General features: G+C 50.5%; 1 protein-coding gene across 1 annotated transcript in view; it reads left to right on the forward strand.

Annotated features, from left to right (window-relative positions):
- Positions 1 to 1112: 1112 nt before the first annotated feature.
- TONSL (tonsoku like, DNA repair protein) overlaps positions 1113 to 16067 on the forward strand; it is a 37998-nt gene continuing 23043 nt past the window's right edge. Inside the window, exons 1-12 of the mRNA XM_081918651.1 lie at positions 1113 to 1243; positions 2466 to 2561; positions 3329 to 3471; positions 4423 to 4606; positions 4815 to 4944; positions 6389 to 6560; positions 9271 to 9385; positions 9484 to 9632; positions 10503 to 10655; positions 11424 to 11549; positions 12762 to 12963; positions 14862 to 14923. Of these exons, the coding sequence (XP_081774777.1) occupies positions 1213 to 1243; positions 2466 to 2561; positions 3329 to 3471; positions 4423 to 4606; positions 4815 to 4944; positions 6389 to 6560; positions 9271 to 9385; positions 9484 to 9632; positions 10503 to 10655; positions 11424 to 11549; positions 12762 to 12963; positions 14862 to 14923 (1563 nt within the window). The 5' untranslated portion in view covers positions 1113 to 1212. The remainder of the gene's footprint in view (positions 1244 to 2465; positions 2562 to 3328; positions 3472 to 4422; positions 4607 to 4814; positions 4945 to 6388; positions 6561 to 9270; positions 9386 to 9483; positions 9633 to 10502; positions 10656 to 11423; positions 11550 to 12761; positions 12964 to 14861; positions 14924 to 16067) is intronic.

A 16067-nucleotide genomic window follows, 5' to 3' on the forward strand; every position in this document is an offset into this window, starting at 1 on the left:
TTTAGCATCTCTGCATCAGAATCCTACACTTGTTCACTAGTCCATCCAAGTTCAGTAGGGCTTTTAAGCAGGTGGATATGTTCAGGTTTCTAACCTAGGTTCCCTTTTCCTTTTCTCCAAACAAAATGCCCCAACCTCTATAGCATTCTCCCTTAGGAAAGGGGCTTTATGCCCTTGATAAATGCAGGCTGTGATTGTATGCAGCGGCGTAGCGTGGGTTGTCAGCACCCGGGGCAAGGCAAGTAATTTGCGCCCCCTAACCTGTGGATTTGTGCCCCCTAACCCGTGGATTTGCGCCCCCTAACCCTAACCCCCAGATGTTGCGCCCGGTGATGCCGGGGGCCCCCCCCTGCACCCCCCAGGCTACGCCACTGATTGTATGCACACTGATGTGGGAGTAATCTGAGCACAGTGGGACTTCTGAATAAACATGGCTAAAGGTGGATTGAGTGATTGATTTACAGCCCTGACTACCCGGCATACCACTGCATGAAGCCTTTGTTTATGTAGCTCAATGCTGGCAATTGTTCCATTATCTCCCTGGGTGCAATCCAGTCCAGCCACAGCAAAGCATACTGAGTTGCCACCAGCCTAGATGGCTATAAAAGAGGATTAGACAAATTTATGAACAAGAGGGCCGTCAATGGCTACCAACCAGGATTATTATTATTTATTAAATTTAGAGACCATACTTTGTCAATCTCAGGGCAGTTCATAACAAAAATGCAATATTAAAACAATATAAAATAATGCAATATAAAAACAATATAAAAACACAAAATAGAAATAAGAACACAAACACGGCTGGGTTCTGCCTCCCGCCCCAATAAAAAATATAGTCCGGCCCCCCATAAGGTCTGAGGGACAGTGGATTGGCCCCCTGGTGGAAAAGTGTGCTGATCCCTGGCTTAGGGCCCCATCCAACCTCAATCCAGCAAACTTCCCCCCCTTCTGGGAAATCAGGCAGGAGTCCCTCCGGAGAGAGAGGCGTCGGAGGAGCATCCCGGGGGGCGGAGCCAGCAGCAGCAGCTGAGCGGCCCCGCCTTTTCAGGGCGTGGCCAAGAAGAGGAGGAAGCGGCGCGCGGTTGGGCGGCGCTCGGCCAATGGGAGCGCGCCAGGGCCCGGCCAATCAGGGGAGCCGTCCGGGCGAGCGGGAGTTTGGCGCGGAAGGGAAGAGAGAGAGAGAGAGACGAGGAGGCGGAGGCGGCGGCCATGGGGGGCGCGCGGGACCGAGAGATCCGCCGTGAGTGGGGAAGGGGGGCCTCCCGGGGGGAGGGGCCAACTCAGGGGGCCGGGGGGGGTCTTGGCCCCCTCATAAAATATTCGGGGCCCCCCAGTGGATGGGCATGGGGGTGTGACGTCATGTGGTCGATTATGCGGGGCGGGGCTTAACTGAGGGAACCCCCCCCATTTTATTCAAGTTGGCCCCCCTGCCGGGAGGGGTTGGGAGGGAGTTACCTGAAGGGGAGGGGCCAACTCAGGGGCAAGGGGGGGGTCTTCTCCTCCCCTCATAAAATATTCGGGACCCCCCCCAGTTGATGGGCATGGGTGGTGTCACGTCATGTGGTCGATTATGTGGGGCGGGGCTTAACTGAGGGAAACCCCCCCATTTTATTCAAGTTGGCCCCCCTGCCTGAAGGGGATGGGGGAGGGAGGGAGTTACCTGAAGGGGAGGGGGAGGGGCTAATTCAGGGGGCCCAGGTGTGTCTTTGCTCCCCCAATAAAATATTCGAGGGACCCCCCCCAAGTTGATGGGCATTTCCATTTAAGTGGGGGGGCACCGTGTCATGTGATTGATTATGTGCGGCGGGGCTTAACTGAGGGAAACCCCCCCATTTTATTCAAGTTGGCCCCCCTGCCTGGAGGGGAGGGGAGGAGTTACCTGGAGGGGGAGGCGCCAACTCGGGGGGGGTTGTCTTCGCCCCACCTCATAAAATATTCGAGACCCCCCCAGTTGATGGGCATGGGGGGCACCACGTCATCTGATCGATAATGGGGGGCGGGGCTTAACTGGAAATTCCCCCCCAACTGCCTGAAGGGGTGGGGGGAGGGAGGTAGTTCCCTGAAGGGGGGAGGTGCCAACTCAGGGGGCAAGGGGGGGTCTTCTCCTCCCCTCATAAAATATTCGGGACCCCCCCCCCCAAGTTGATGGGCATGGGGGTGCTCCACGTCATGTGATTGATTATGCGGGAGGGGGGCTTAACTGTGGAAACCCCCCATTTTATTCAAGTTGGCACCCTCAAGAGCAAGTGCTCTGGGCTTCCTATATCCCTCAATGAACAGGTGCAAAGTTTCTGAGCATATGGGACTTTTTAAAAGTCTCCTTCCAGGACCGGTGAGGGCAGAGCCGAGCTTCTGGCGACTGTCAAAGCCCTTCTTGCATTTGACTAAGACAGCAAATATCCATGTTTTCTAACCGTGGGGTCGAGACTAATGGGTCTTCTGCTGCTGCCTCTGTCCTTCAGAGCTCCAGAAGGACAAGGAGAAAGCCCAGCGGAAGGGGGATCTGAAGGAGGAAGCAGCCCTCTGTAACCAGCTGGGAGGGATCTTGGCTCATCATGGTGAGTGTCCTCCTGTAATTAATAATAATAATAATAATAATAATAAAAATTGTTTATACCCCGCCCTACCTGGACAAAGCTGGGCTCAGGGCAGATAACACCAATAAAATCACAGTAAAAACATAATAGGGGGAAAGGAGGGGGAAAACCTAATGTAAAATACAGGTTAAAAAGCAATTTAAAATGCAGCCTCATTTAAAGTAGCCTATAAATCAAGACCATAAGGGGAGGGAAACATAAGGGTCAGACTGAGTCCAAACCAAAGGCCAGGCGGAACAGCTCTGTCTTGCAGGCACTGCAGAAAGATGTCAAGTCCCGCAGGGCCCTGGTCTCTTGTGACAGAGCGTTACACCAATTTGGGGCCAGTACTGAAAAGGCCCTGGCCCTAGTTGAGAACAATCTAACCACCTTGTGACCTGGGACCTCCAAAATGTTGTCATTTGTGGACCTTAAGGTTCTCTGCAGGGCATACCAGGAGAGGCGGTCCCTTAGCTACATGGGTCCTCGGCTTCCAGATCCAGGCAACTACGAAATAGCTTTAAACAGCTACTTTAAGTAGGTGGTGGTCCCTTAAGCTGCTCAGCTGAGGCGCAGAAGACTCCCGGCACTCAGCTGAGCAAGCCCCCAAGCTGCTCTGGCACATCTAGGGGAGAAAAGCACTGGCGAAATGCGTTTTTCTCCCTTCACCCCCTTGCTGCAATAGCCTGCCCATGGCACTTGCTTTTCCTGCCGTCTAAGGCCCACCACTGACCCTTCTGTCCTGGCAGGGCGCTTTGAGGAGGCGTTGGAGGAGCACCGGCAGGAGCTGCGTCTCTTGGAGAGCGTTGACGATGCCATCGGCTGTGCTGTGGCCCACCGGAAAATTGGGGAGTGCCTGGCTGAGCTGGAGAGTTATGAAGCAGCACTGAAGGTGCGAGGGCTGGAGGAAGCAGGAGTCCAGAGGGTAGAAGCTCTTTCCAGAGATTGTGGCTTTAAGCCGCCTGGTTTTGACAAATAAAATCCCTTAAAGTGGTGCTTACTTCAAGAACTGCTTTGAAACTGTTATTTATAATCAAACTGTGCCAAAGATTTTTCAAGTTACAGGTAGGTAGCCGTGTTGGTCTGCCATAGTCGAAACAAACACAAAAATTCCTTCCAGTAGCACCTTAGGGACCAACTAAGTTTGTTATTGGTATGAGCTTTTGTTTGGTTTTTTAAAAAAAGATTTTTCAGTTCAACAAACTACAAAGTATCCTAAATTTGATGTCCTGTTGATCACAGTGACGCTATCTAGAGGTCTGTAGATCCGAACAAAGGACACAAATCAGATACACTTATGTACGTACTTTGTGTTTTTATACTGTGTTTTTATATTGTGAACTACCCTGAGATTTACAGGTGAAGTTCAGTTTTAAAAATAAAAGCCCCAAATGATTTTGCTCCACAGTCACAGGACGTCTCATCTGTATTTCACCACAGGGACCTTGCTATTGATAAGCCATAAACTATTGCAACAGTAAATCAATCCCTTTGCTGCGTTCCTTTGAGTTTCTTGCTTCCTGGATGCAGGATAGAGAGGAATGCATGAGTGTATGTAGCAATTAAGCTACAGTACAAAGGTAACATGAGCATGAATGACTCCACCCACTTTGGCCTCTGGCCCTGCCCACTTGGCACATGGCCCCCGAAAGGTTGTCCAGAAGGGAATGTGGCCCTTGGGTTGAAAAACATTCCCGACTCCTTTGCTGCTTTGGAGGTGGGAGCCTGGACCAGGAGAAGAAAAAGCAGAATTCTGAGGCCCGTCCAGTTCTCTCGTGGGACTGGGGGTGGATGCTGCCGGGGGACCTGCCCTTGACCCTCCCCTCTGCGTTCCTCTCTCCAGCACCAGCGCCGCCACCTGGATCTGGCCCGCTCCCTCTGCAACCCCATTGAGCAGCAGAGGGCCTGGGCCACCATTGGCCGCACGTACATGTTCATGGCGGAAAGTGACCCCTCGAGCGAGGCCCTGCAGGAGGCGGAGGCGGCCTTCATGAAGAGCCTGCAGGTGTTGGAGGAGCAGCTGGAAGGTACCTCTGGCGGAGGCGGGAAGGGAGCCGAGAGGGAGCCTCATCCTGAGACTCTCTCTGCTGAGAATTCGGGCCTTCACGTTCAGCGGATGCTGAAACAGCGGGTGCTGTGAGCTGAACGAAGGGCCACGCTCTCGGCCCCTGGGAGGAGGATTGTGTGCTGGTTGCGACCTGCAGGGGGTAACGGCAGGCTGCGTCCTTCTCACAGGGGAAGTGCCACAGCGGGAGGCCAGCGAGATGAGGGCGCGACTCTACCTGAACCTGGGCTTGGTCTACGACAGCCTGAAGAACCCGGCCAAGCATGCCTACTACATCAAAAAGAGCATCTACATCTCTGAGTAAGGGCTGGGCTGCGCCTTGTGGTCTTTAGGGCTCTCCTCCTCCCCCTGACCTTATGTAGAATAGAATAGAATTTATTATTTATACTCCTCCCATCTTATTTCCCCAGCCACTCTGGGTGGCTTCCAACAAAGTATTAAAATACAGTGTTCTGTTAAACATTAAAAGCTTCCCTAAAGAGGGCTGCCTTCAGATGTCTTCTAAAAGTCTGGTAGTTGTTTATCTCTTTGGCATCTGGTGGGAGGGCGTTCCACAGGGCAGGTGCCACGGCCGAGAAGGCCCTCTGCCTGGTTCCCTGAAACTTGGCTTCTCTCAATGAGGGAACTGCCAGAAGGTCCTTGGCGCTGGACCTCAGTGTCTGGGCAGAGCGATTAGGGTGGAGACGCTCCTTCAGATATACTGGGCCGAGGCTGTTTAGGGCTTTAAAGGTCAGCACCAACACTTTGAATTGTGCTCTGAAACATACTGGGAGCCAATGTAGGTCTTTCAAAACCGGTGTTACGTGGTCTCAGCGGCCGCTCCCAGTCACCAGTCTAGCTGCTGCACTCTGGATTAGTTGTAGTTTCCGGGTCACCTTCAAAGGTAGCCCCACGTAGAGCGCATTGCAGTAGTCCAAGCAGGTGATAAATAGAGCTTGCACCACTCTGGCAAGACAGTCTGTGGGCAGGTAGGGTCTCATCCTGTGCACCAGATGGAGCTGATAAACAGCTGCCCTGGACACAGAATTGACCTGTGCCTCCATGGACAGCTGTGAGTCCAAAATGACTCCCAGGCTGCGCACCTGGTCCTTCAGGGGCACAGTTACCCCATTCAGGACCAGGGAGTCTGCCACACCTGCCTGCCTCCTGTCCCCAAAAAACAAAAAAGTGTAGGGCCCTGTCATGTGGGCGTTTTGCAGAGCCATGCAACATGTAGCTAAACTATGAAACTTACTCTTGCAGTGAGGGTTGGCTGGCTTTAAAAGAGGAATGGGCAAGTTTATGGAGGAGAGAACTATCAAGTCAGCTCTGCTTCTGAGCACCAGCTGCTGGCAGCCACAGGATCGGCGAGGGGTCTTGTGTTCGAATCTTGCCTGCAGGTTTCCCAAAGGCGTCCCTGTGAGAGCAGGATGCTGGACGAGATGGGACTTTGGCCCGATCCAGCAGGCTCTTTATGTTCCTGGTGCTGAATTAGAAAACTTTCCTCTCTGTATATTTATTGGACGTTCGTTCTTCCTGCCAAACGTCTGCCCTGCTAATTTCACAAGCTGTCTTTCCTCCTAGCTAATAGGAGTTGAACTGATCGGCTACACGCTGGTAATCTCCCACCCGCCCCCATCAGCACTGTTCTGTGCTTTCGTTATCTTCCCGCATCATGTGACCGTGCTGCCTGGGCCTGATGGGAGCTGTAGTCCAAAGCAGCTGTTGGGCAGCTGTCAAAGGCTTTCTTTTTCTCCTCTTTCAGGCAGACTCAGCTGCATGAAGACCTCTACCGGGCCTACTTCAACCTGGGCAACATCCACCTGCGGGAAGGGGAGCACTCGAAGGCCATGCGCTGCCTGGAGAGGGCGCGGGAGTGCGCCTGCAAGATGAAGGAGAAGTACATGGAGAGCGAGTGTTGTGCGAGCATTGCCCAGGTGAGGGGGGCAGAGGTGGGGCAGGCGCCTTTCCAGCTCCTCTGGCCTGGGGACAGGGGTGCGTGTGATGCCTGGGGAAGCGGCTGTGTGGAGCTTCTGTGTGTGAGATGCTCCTACCTGGTTGAATCGCATCCGATCCATTCTCCAAAGATGGTTCCCATTGGGCTTCCGGTTTGTCTGCGAAGGGAAACGGCGACGCGGTGCGAGTTGTCCGTCTAAAAGACAACCGTTACCGGGGGTTTTGAGTGGTGGGGGTGAGTGCCAGGGTTAGACAGGGTTCTGTGCGTGAGATGCTCCTACCTGGTTGAATTGCATCAGATCCATTCTCCAAAGGTGGTTCCCATTAATTCTCATGTTAGTGGGATGAGGTGTCCCCAGTCTCTTCCTGGCACCTGTTTGGAGCAGAGCTTTGCCCTCAATTTCTTCTTTCTTGCAAGCACAGAATCTCCTCCTCAGCCTCTTCTCTCCTCCACCCTTCTAACATGGGTTGTGAATTATTGGTGCAGAAGCCACATGGCTTATGTCTTCCATTTTATTTTTATTATTATGAATTGAATTTAAATACTGCCCTATACCCAGAGGTCTCAGGGTGGGTTATAGCACAAAATCAAAATACAAAACCACAAAATATATAAAATAAAAACAATCCAATAACACCTTTCTTCCCCTGAATCATATTTGTGAAGCATTTGAGGGCTGAACTCACGTTTCCTGCACTGCAGGGGGCTGGACTAGATGAACTTTGGGGTCCCTCTTCCAACAATTCCAATGGTACAATGCACGATGACACAGGAAGGCATTCATATAAAACCTTGCTCATATCAATTATTTTGGCTTTCCCAATTATGTACATACAAAATGTACTCTGTGTGAAAAAGGAGCACTAAGAGCAGTGAGAATCAAAGTTGAGTATCATGACAATAACTGTATTTGGAGCCAGATGTCAACAAGTAATTTGCATATGTCTCTATTGATGAGCCAATTTGCATGAACTTAACACATTAAAGTTAAAGTTAAAACTACAAAGAAACTATTTCCTACTTGAGCATGCATAGTAGTCCAGAGTAAATAAAAAGGAAGCAAGGAGGAATGCTTTTAGGAATCTCCAGAGGTCATAAACAGAAATAACAGGATGTAGTGATCAAGTGGGATAGCTATGAGGAATTATAACAAATATGGAGTAATTGTGTTGACTGGGTTTAAGCCATTTTGATATGATTTTTGATCAATCCACACCTCTGCATCCCTGTCCTATATCTCTTGTTTGACAAGTCACGCACACAGGCCAGTTGCTCATCAGGCATCCTAGGCCATAAATGATAGTAGGCAGTTTATTTGATGTACCCTTCCTTGATTTTGTTAATCTTAGGGCCTGGAAATAGTTTCACAGGAAGGTGATAAAGTTACCTATCTCCTTGCCATCCTTCCATCCTCTTCTTTTTACTCCTGTTTATGACCTCCGGAGTTTCCTAAAAACATTCCTCCTTGCTTCCTCTTTTATTTACTCTGAATTACATACGCATGCTCAAATAGGAAATGAGCTCTTTGTAGTTTGAATCTTTAACTTTGTCCCCACGTGGGGTTTTTTGAAATGCTCAGAGGAAATCTGATTGGTTCTTACGAACATTGTGTAAAAAGTTCTTTTGTGAATAAAACGACCTGGGCCGAGGGGTGGAGAGACAGAGATTATTATATGCACCCTTCCCAGAGTCTTGCTGGTTCAAGCCTCTGTGTGTATTCTTATTAATCAGAGTTCAATCCTTCCTTTGCTTTGGGAACGCCACAGAAGGATGGGTAGTATAAACAGGAGAGGAGGAATGGCAGATGAAAGTGATGGACTATATGGAATTGGCGGAAATGACCGGCAGGATTCGAGACCAGGGAGAAGAGTCAGTGGAGGAACATTGGAAGAAATTTACAGAGATATTGTAAAATTAAGGAATTTTAGAATAATGTTGGATTGGAACTAAGTGGTTTCTAGCTATGATGAGTTAAAAGAATATGAAAAAATGGGTTTATATAAGTTAAAATTTAAGATTGTAATAATTTAAGAATAAGATTTGGGTAACAAAAAGAGGGAAAGAAATTGTTGAATTAATAATATGATTTGGAATACAAAAAAGGGTGGTATGAGGAGGTCTGAGAAACAAGTAAATGAAAATTAAGAAGATGGAAAGAAGGATTGTTTTTAACAATTTTTGTTGCATATTTTTTCTTTTTTCTGTTTTTTTTTATTTTTTGTAATGTAAAATCTTTAATAAAAATTATTAAAAAAATAAATAAACAGGAGAGGAGGGATGGGTAGTATTTACCATCTCCTTGTGAACTCTCTTCCTGGCCCTTAAGTTCTATCTAAAGATTAACAAACTACGTTAAAGTAACCTATTAACTTTATGTACTGAGGATGCCCTGTGAAGCAACTGGCCTGTGTTTCAGAATGCTTACACGTGCCTGTCAGGCGTAGAAAATGAACAGCAGAGAAAATGTCCAGAGAAGGAGAGGCTTGTGGGATTTGGTCAGAAGTTATTGTCAATGAATCAAACCCAGTCAGTGCAATGCTTTCATCGCGGACACAATGGCTTGATGTGTATTTTACAATTCCTCATAGTAATCCCATCTGATTGCTACACTCCCGTGCGACCTCTCTCTCGAGAGTGAGCTCGGCCGCCCCCAGCAACTTCCCCGCTTGACCCTCCGTCTTCCCCCACAGGTCCTGCTGAGCCTCGGGGACTTTGTGGCAGCCAAGCGCTCCCTGAAGAAAGCCTATCGCCTAGGCTCCCAGCAGCCGCCGCAGCGGGAGAGCGTTTGCCGCAGCCTGCGCTACGGTGAGTGGCAACGCCGCTCCCTTGGGGGCTTCCCCTGGGCCCAGGCACCCAGGCACACATAACCTCACAGCTCGTGGCTCTCTCTTTCTCTTTGGCAGCCACAAAAGTGAGCCGCCTGCAGCAGGAGCTGGAAGAAGCAGAGGCAGCTGGCAGCCTGCGAGAAGCCCTAGGGCTTTGCGAGCAGCTGGGTGATCTGTTCTCCAAGGCGGGGGATTATCACCGGTCTCTGGAGGCCTACGAGAAGCAGGTGAGGCACCTCCTGGGGCTAAGGGTGGCCTTGGGGCGAGGACCTGGAAGAGGAGAGGTGGTAGAGCTGCCAGCTGGACGGACTTGGCATTTGAGGGCTCCCAGAGCTCTGGCACAGGCTTACAATTATTAATATTATTATTATGGGATGCAGGTCGCGCTGTGGGTTAAACCACAGAGCCTAGGACTTGCCGATCAGAAGGTCGGTGGTTCAAATCCCTGTGACAGGGTGAGCTCCCGTTGCTCGGTCCCTGCTCCTGCCAACCTAGCAGTTCGAAAGCACGTCAAAGTGCAAGTAGATAAATAGGTACCGCTCAGGTGGGAAGGTAAACGGTGTTTCCGTGCGCTGCTCTGGTTCGCCAGAAGCGCCGGCTCCCTCAGCCAATAAAGCGAGATGAACGCCGCAACCCCAGAGTCGGTCACGACTGGACCTAATTCTCAGGGGTCCCTTTACCTTTACCTATTTATACCTCGCCCAACTGGCTGAGTTTCCCCAGCCACTCTGGGCGGCTTCCAATTGAATGTTAAAAACAACACAGCATTGAATATTAAAAACCTCCCTAAACAGGGCTGCCTTCAGATGTCTTTAAAGATAAGATAGCTGCTTATTTATTTCACATCTGAAGGGAGGGTGTTCCACAGGGGGGGCGCCACTACCGAGAAGGCCCTGTAACCTCACTTCTCGCAATGATAGAACCGCCAGAAGGCCATCAGAGCTGGACCTCAGTTTCTGGGCTGAACGATGGGGTGGAGACGCTCCTTCAGGTATACAGGACCGAGGGCGTTTAGGGCTTTAAACGTCAGTGATGGGTTGCAGGGTGCCCTGGGCCTCTTTGCCACGGCAGTTTGGGCTTGTCTTTTTCCTTCCCAGCTGTGCCACGCTCGGTCTCTGAAGCGCCCAGACCAAGAGCTGGCTGTGATCCATGTTTCCTTGGCCGCTACGTTTGGAGACCTGAAGGACCATGCCCAGGCCATAAAGCACTACCAGGCCGAACTGGCCCTGCGGAAGGGAAACCCTCTGGAGGTAAGGGCGGCAGGCTAGGAGCAGGGCGAGGATGGGGCCAAGCGAGGCTGTTCAGGACTTCTCCTACTTGGATGCCAAACAAACATTCCCTGCTCCTGATCAATGCCGGTTGGGCATTGTAGGAACAGCTGTTTAGAAACTGGCGTCTGAATTTTTGACTTTCGTTTTTCCTCTTCCCTCCTTGTCCCTTTCTCCTTGCGTGTCGTGCGATTTTTGTTTTTTAAAAGTGTTTGTAAGCCTGTGGATAGGGGCTAATTTGTTTTGATGGTGTGTAAGCTGCTCTGAGGGACACGGGTATCGCTGTGGGTTAAACCACAGAGCCTAGGACTTACCGATCAGAAGGTTGGCAGTTTGAATCCCCGCGATGGGGTGAGCTCCCGTTGCTCGGTCCCTGCTCCTGCCAACCTGGCAGTTCAAAAGCACATCAAAGTGCAAGTAGATAAACAGGTACCGCTCTGGCGGGAAGGTAAACGGCGTTTCCGTGTGCTGCTCTGGTTCACCAGCAGTGGCTTAGTCATGCTGGCCACATGACCCGGAAGCTGTACACCAGCTCCCTTGGCCACTAAAGCGAGATGAGCGCCGCAACCCCAGAGTCCGCCATGGCTGGACCTAATGGTCAGGGGTCCCTTTATCTTTAAGCTGCTCTGGGAGCCTTTGTGGCTGAAGAGCGGGGTACAAATGCGCCTAAATAAATAGATAAACATGCTGAACTGGTGGGCGGATAAGCCAGACAGCTCCTGGAACTCAGTTTGCTCTTTCCATGGCCAGGAGGGGAAGACGTGGCTGAACATTGCTGTCTCCAAGGAGGAGGCCAAGGAGAGCTACGAAGAGCTGCAGAGATGTTTCCAGACGGCTCTCTCCTACGCAGAGGAGGCCTGCGACGCCAAGCTGCAGGTGAGGCCGGCAGTGGGGTTTGGATGATGCCGCAATACTAAAGGTATTAGCGTGGATCCTTCGTAGTATTCATACACTGAGTTGTAATAGCATCCATGCAACAACGATGTGATAAACCAGTAGTTTATCATATCCTGCAACGTGGCAAGGACAATCCCCATCCAATCAGAAACCTGGGAATGCAGGAGAGTGCTGGGGTTCCCATCACAGCTTGTTGTAGGGTAGCATCATAACATGAGGCTCAGCCATATGTTTCAAGAGGCACGGGGTCAGCCTATCAGTTTTCCCATAAATTGAGGCAATACTCATTTATTTAGCTTAGCCTATGTTTCCAATGCGGGTTGTGGACGGATTTAAATAGTAAGTTGTCCAAGCTCTCAGAGGCCTCGCCACTGCCTGGAGTCAAACCCAGACATGGGTGGGGCCTACGGAGCTCTCGGAGGCCTCCACGAATGCCAAGCCGATTGTGATTGTGGAAGAGGATCCTGAGCCCCCTCCAAACAGTGAATTTGGAAATAAATTTTAATTTTTTTCATCTAAAATACTGCCTTCTTTATTTTATGGTATAGTACATTGATTATCGCCTCCCTTTTATCGATCAGTGGTCTCGTGAAACCGTAAAATTTGTGTTAAATTACTATTTTAGAGGGTGTTTTTCATCGTCTGGAACGGATCAATCCACTTTCCATTACTTTCAATGGGAAAGTCCGCTTCAGGTTAAGAACTCTTCAGTTTAAGTACAGACTTCCGGAACCAATTAAGTACTTAACCTGAGGTACCACTGTACATTTACACAATACACATACATAAAACACTACCTTATTTTCCATGTCCGTGTGGGGTAGGTGTGTAGGTATGTTGATACGTACAGTATAGGTAGGTATTATATAGAGTGACGTAGGGATGTTTTATGTTATGAAAATAAGGTAATCTGTCAAGGTTTCTTGAGCTGAGATTCCTGCATTGCAGAGGGTTGGACTAGATGACCCTCAGGGGTCCCTTCCAGCTGTAAATTTGATTTCCAGACTGACTCTCCACTGCCTCAAAGAGAGTCCATGAGGGCTGGTTAGAAATGGGTTGACTTCAAGCAACATCAGCAAGCCTGGACACAAACATTTGAATGCCTGTCGTTTCTTATTCCCCTGAAAACCAAAAGTGAGCTTAGAGGCCGGATCAAATTCTGTTTTTAACCCCCAAACAAATGCTTCTCAGCGCCAGGTCCTGCGGCACTTCCATGCCTGCCAGCAGAGGTGCGGTCGCCCCGAGGCATCGAGCACGCAAGCCAGGCTGCAGGACCTCTGTGGCTCGCGGGGTTGGCGCGCGAATGGGGAGATCAGTGAGGAAGAGGATGAAGAGGAGGAGGCGCCGGGCAGTGAGCCCTTGGAAGAGAGCGACCTGGAGCTTTCCGATAGCGGTGAGAGATGGGGAGATCGTGGGAGCAAAGGGCGCTTCCTGGAAGGGAGTGGGGGCAAGGCTTGGGGTTGCCCACATGGCTTATGGGAGAATAATAAGAATAATTTATTATTTGTACCCCACCCATCTGGCTGGGTTTACCTAACCACTCTGGGCAGCTTCCAACAAAGATTAAAAATACAGTCATACCTCGGGTTAAAGTTTCTTCAGGTTGAGCATTTTTGGGTTGCGCTCCGCGGCGACCTGGAAGTAACGGGACGTGTTACTTCTGGGTTTCGCCGCATGCGCAGATACGGCAAATCACGACCAGCACAGATGCGGGTTGCGTTCGCTTCAGGATGCGAACGGGGCTCCGGAACGGATCCCGTTCACATCCAGAGGTACCACTGTACATTAAAATGTCAGACATTAAAAACTTCCCTAAACAGGGCTGCCTTCAGGTGTCTTCTAAAAGTCTTATAGTTGTTCTTCTATTTGACATCTGGCGGGAGGGCGTTCCACAGGGCGGGTGCCACCACCGAGAAGGCCCTCTGCCTGGTTGCCTGTAACTTGGCTTCTCGCAGGGAGGGATCGATGGGGGTGGAGACGCTCCTTCAGGTATACTAGGAGAAGGAGGCTTATGGGTGATGCTTGCATTTCTCTCCCTCGACGAGCCCTGGGGAAGTTTGGGGCGGGTGTGTTGGGTTTCTGCTCCCAGCCTGCCTTCCTCAGAGCACAGAGTCTGGAGAAGGAACCCCAGCTGAGCACTGTTCCATTCTGTCAGGGTGCATTCAGGGTGGAGCTACCAGTGGGTAATGGTGTGTGTTGGTTACAGTGTTGGACTCTGGCTTGTGAGACTGGGGTTCAAATCCCCGCTCAGCCATGCAACTCACTGGGTGATCTCGGGCCAATCCCTGCCTGTCAGCCGAACCTACCTCACAGGGTTGTCGTGAGGAGAAAACTGGGGCGGGGGAGAGAATCACGTGGAGCTCCTTGCAGGGAAGGGTGGTCTATACATACATGGGTACCTCGGGTTAGTGATGCAGGTGGTGCTGTGGGTTAAACCACAGAGCCTAGGGCTTGCCAATCAGAAGGTCAGCGGTTCGAATCCCCGCGATGGGGTGAGCTCCCGTTGCTCGGTCCCTGCTCCTGCCAACCTAGCAGTTCGAAAGCACGTCAAAGTGCAAGTAGATAAATAGATACCACTCTGGCGGGAAGGTAAACGGCGTTTCCGTGCGCTGCTCTGGTTCGCCAGAAGTGGCTTAGTCCTGCTGGCCACATGACCCGGAAGCTGTACGCCGGCTCCCTCGGCCAGTAAAGCGAGATGAGCGCCGCAACCCCAGAGTCGGCCACGACTGGACCTAATGGTCGGGGGTCCCTTTGCCTCAGGTTATGTTACCTTTGGGTAACGCAATTTTGGTTTGCGAATGTGGCAAACCCGGAGGTGTATGCTTCCGGGTTTCTTTGCACGCGTGTGCGCAGACGCACTCTATTATGCCACGCATGTGCACAGAAGCGGTGCCTCTGGTTACAGACGTTTCGGGGTAAGTACGGACCCCCGGGACGAATTAAGTTTGTATTTGGAGGGTCCACTCTACAATCAACAGTCATTCTCTCTCCTAAACCTATGCCTTGAATGGGGAAGGACTTAAGGCAAATGGATGAAAGTGCTTGGCACATGCGTCACAGCCTGTGGAACTCATTGCCAGTGGACTGGCTTGTTAAAAGGGTTTTTTGGTGTGTGTGAAATGGATAGACTTGTTGCTGGTAGCTATGATAGGCTGTGGTAGGGGAACCTTTTGTCTGCTGGCTGTCCAGGGCAAACAGGAGACCGGCGTTGCTTTGGGGATGTACATTTCTTGGTGGACGGCATGGTTTGCTTCAGGGACGGTGACTCTGGGACTCTCCCCTCTCTTCCAGGCGGAGAGGACGACCTGGAGGGCTACAACAAGACGGTCCCTGGACGGCGAAGGCTCAACAAGGTATACCAGGGCACCAGTCCACTCAGCTCCATGGGGCCAGCTAACTCTGATGCCCAGAGGTCAGGGCATAGGTGAACTGTGGCGCTTGCTCCCACAGAAGACCCAACTTGGGTGGGTTTTAAAAGAGGATTGGACCATTTCATGGGGGAGGAGAGAGCTGGCCATGGCCAGGGGCCTCTGCCCTGCCTCCAGAGTTGGAAGAAGCGATGCTGCTGCATCCCAGTTGCTGGACATACTTTTCGCTCCATAAGACACACCTAGTTTTTAGATACAGATAGGTAGCCGTGTTGGTCTGCCATAGTCAAAACAAAAAAAATTCCTTCCAGTAGCACCTTAAAGACCAACTAAGTTAGTTCTTGGTATGAGCTTTCGTGTGCATGCACACTTCTTCAGAACTTCTTCAGAACTTCTGAAGAAGTGTGCATGCACACGAAAGCTCATACCAAGAACTAACTTAGTTGGTCTTTAAGGTGCTACTAGTTTTTAGAGGAGGAGAACAAGAAAAAAAATATTCTGAACCAAACAGTGGATGTATGATTTTTGTGGTTCATGCTGTGGCCTCAGACATGTGATTTGACGGTGAGTTTGGGGCAGCCCAATGCAAAATTCCTGAGGATCCATGTGGATCTGTGCTTTGTAACCATGTTTTTGCCCCATTGCAGCCCCATGAAACAGTGAGTGCGTGATTTTTTGGGTGCAGGCTGTAGCCATGGACATGCTATGTGATCTGATGGTGAATTAGGGGTGACACAATGCAAAAATCCTGAGGATATATGGGCTTTTACCTCCCCACTCCCAGGCAGCCTCCTTTATCTCTAGTGTCCCTTATCTCCCTCCCGATCGCTTGCTGATCAGCTGCTCAGGGGCTTTGTTTCAACGCCCCCATCCCTCTTTCTTAAAATAAGAGCACAATCTACTTTTCTCCCCTGGGCAATTCGGCTCCAGGGACCACGCATTCGCTCCATAAGGCGCACAGACATTTCCCCTTACTTTTTAGGAGGAAAAAAGTGCCTCTTATGGAGCGAAAAATACAGTGAATCTAATATAAGCAATTGCACGGACGTCTGTTACTTTTTATTAGAAGCTACTGCTATTATCGGCTGTATTTTTTTTTTGGCAATTGTTAGTTTTTTTTAAAAAAATT

The sequence above is a fragment of the Podarcis melisellensis genome (genome assembly GCF_964234715.1).
Source record: "Podarcis melisellensis genome assembly, chromosome: 7".
Lineage (NCBI taxonomy): Eukaryota > Metazoa > Chordata > Lepidosauria > Squamata > Lacertidae > Podarcis > Podarcis melisellensis.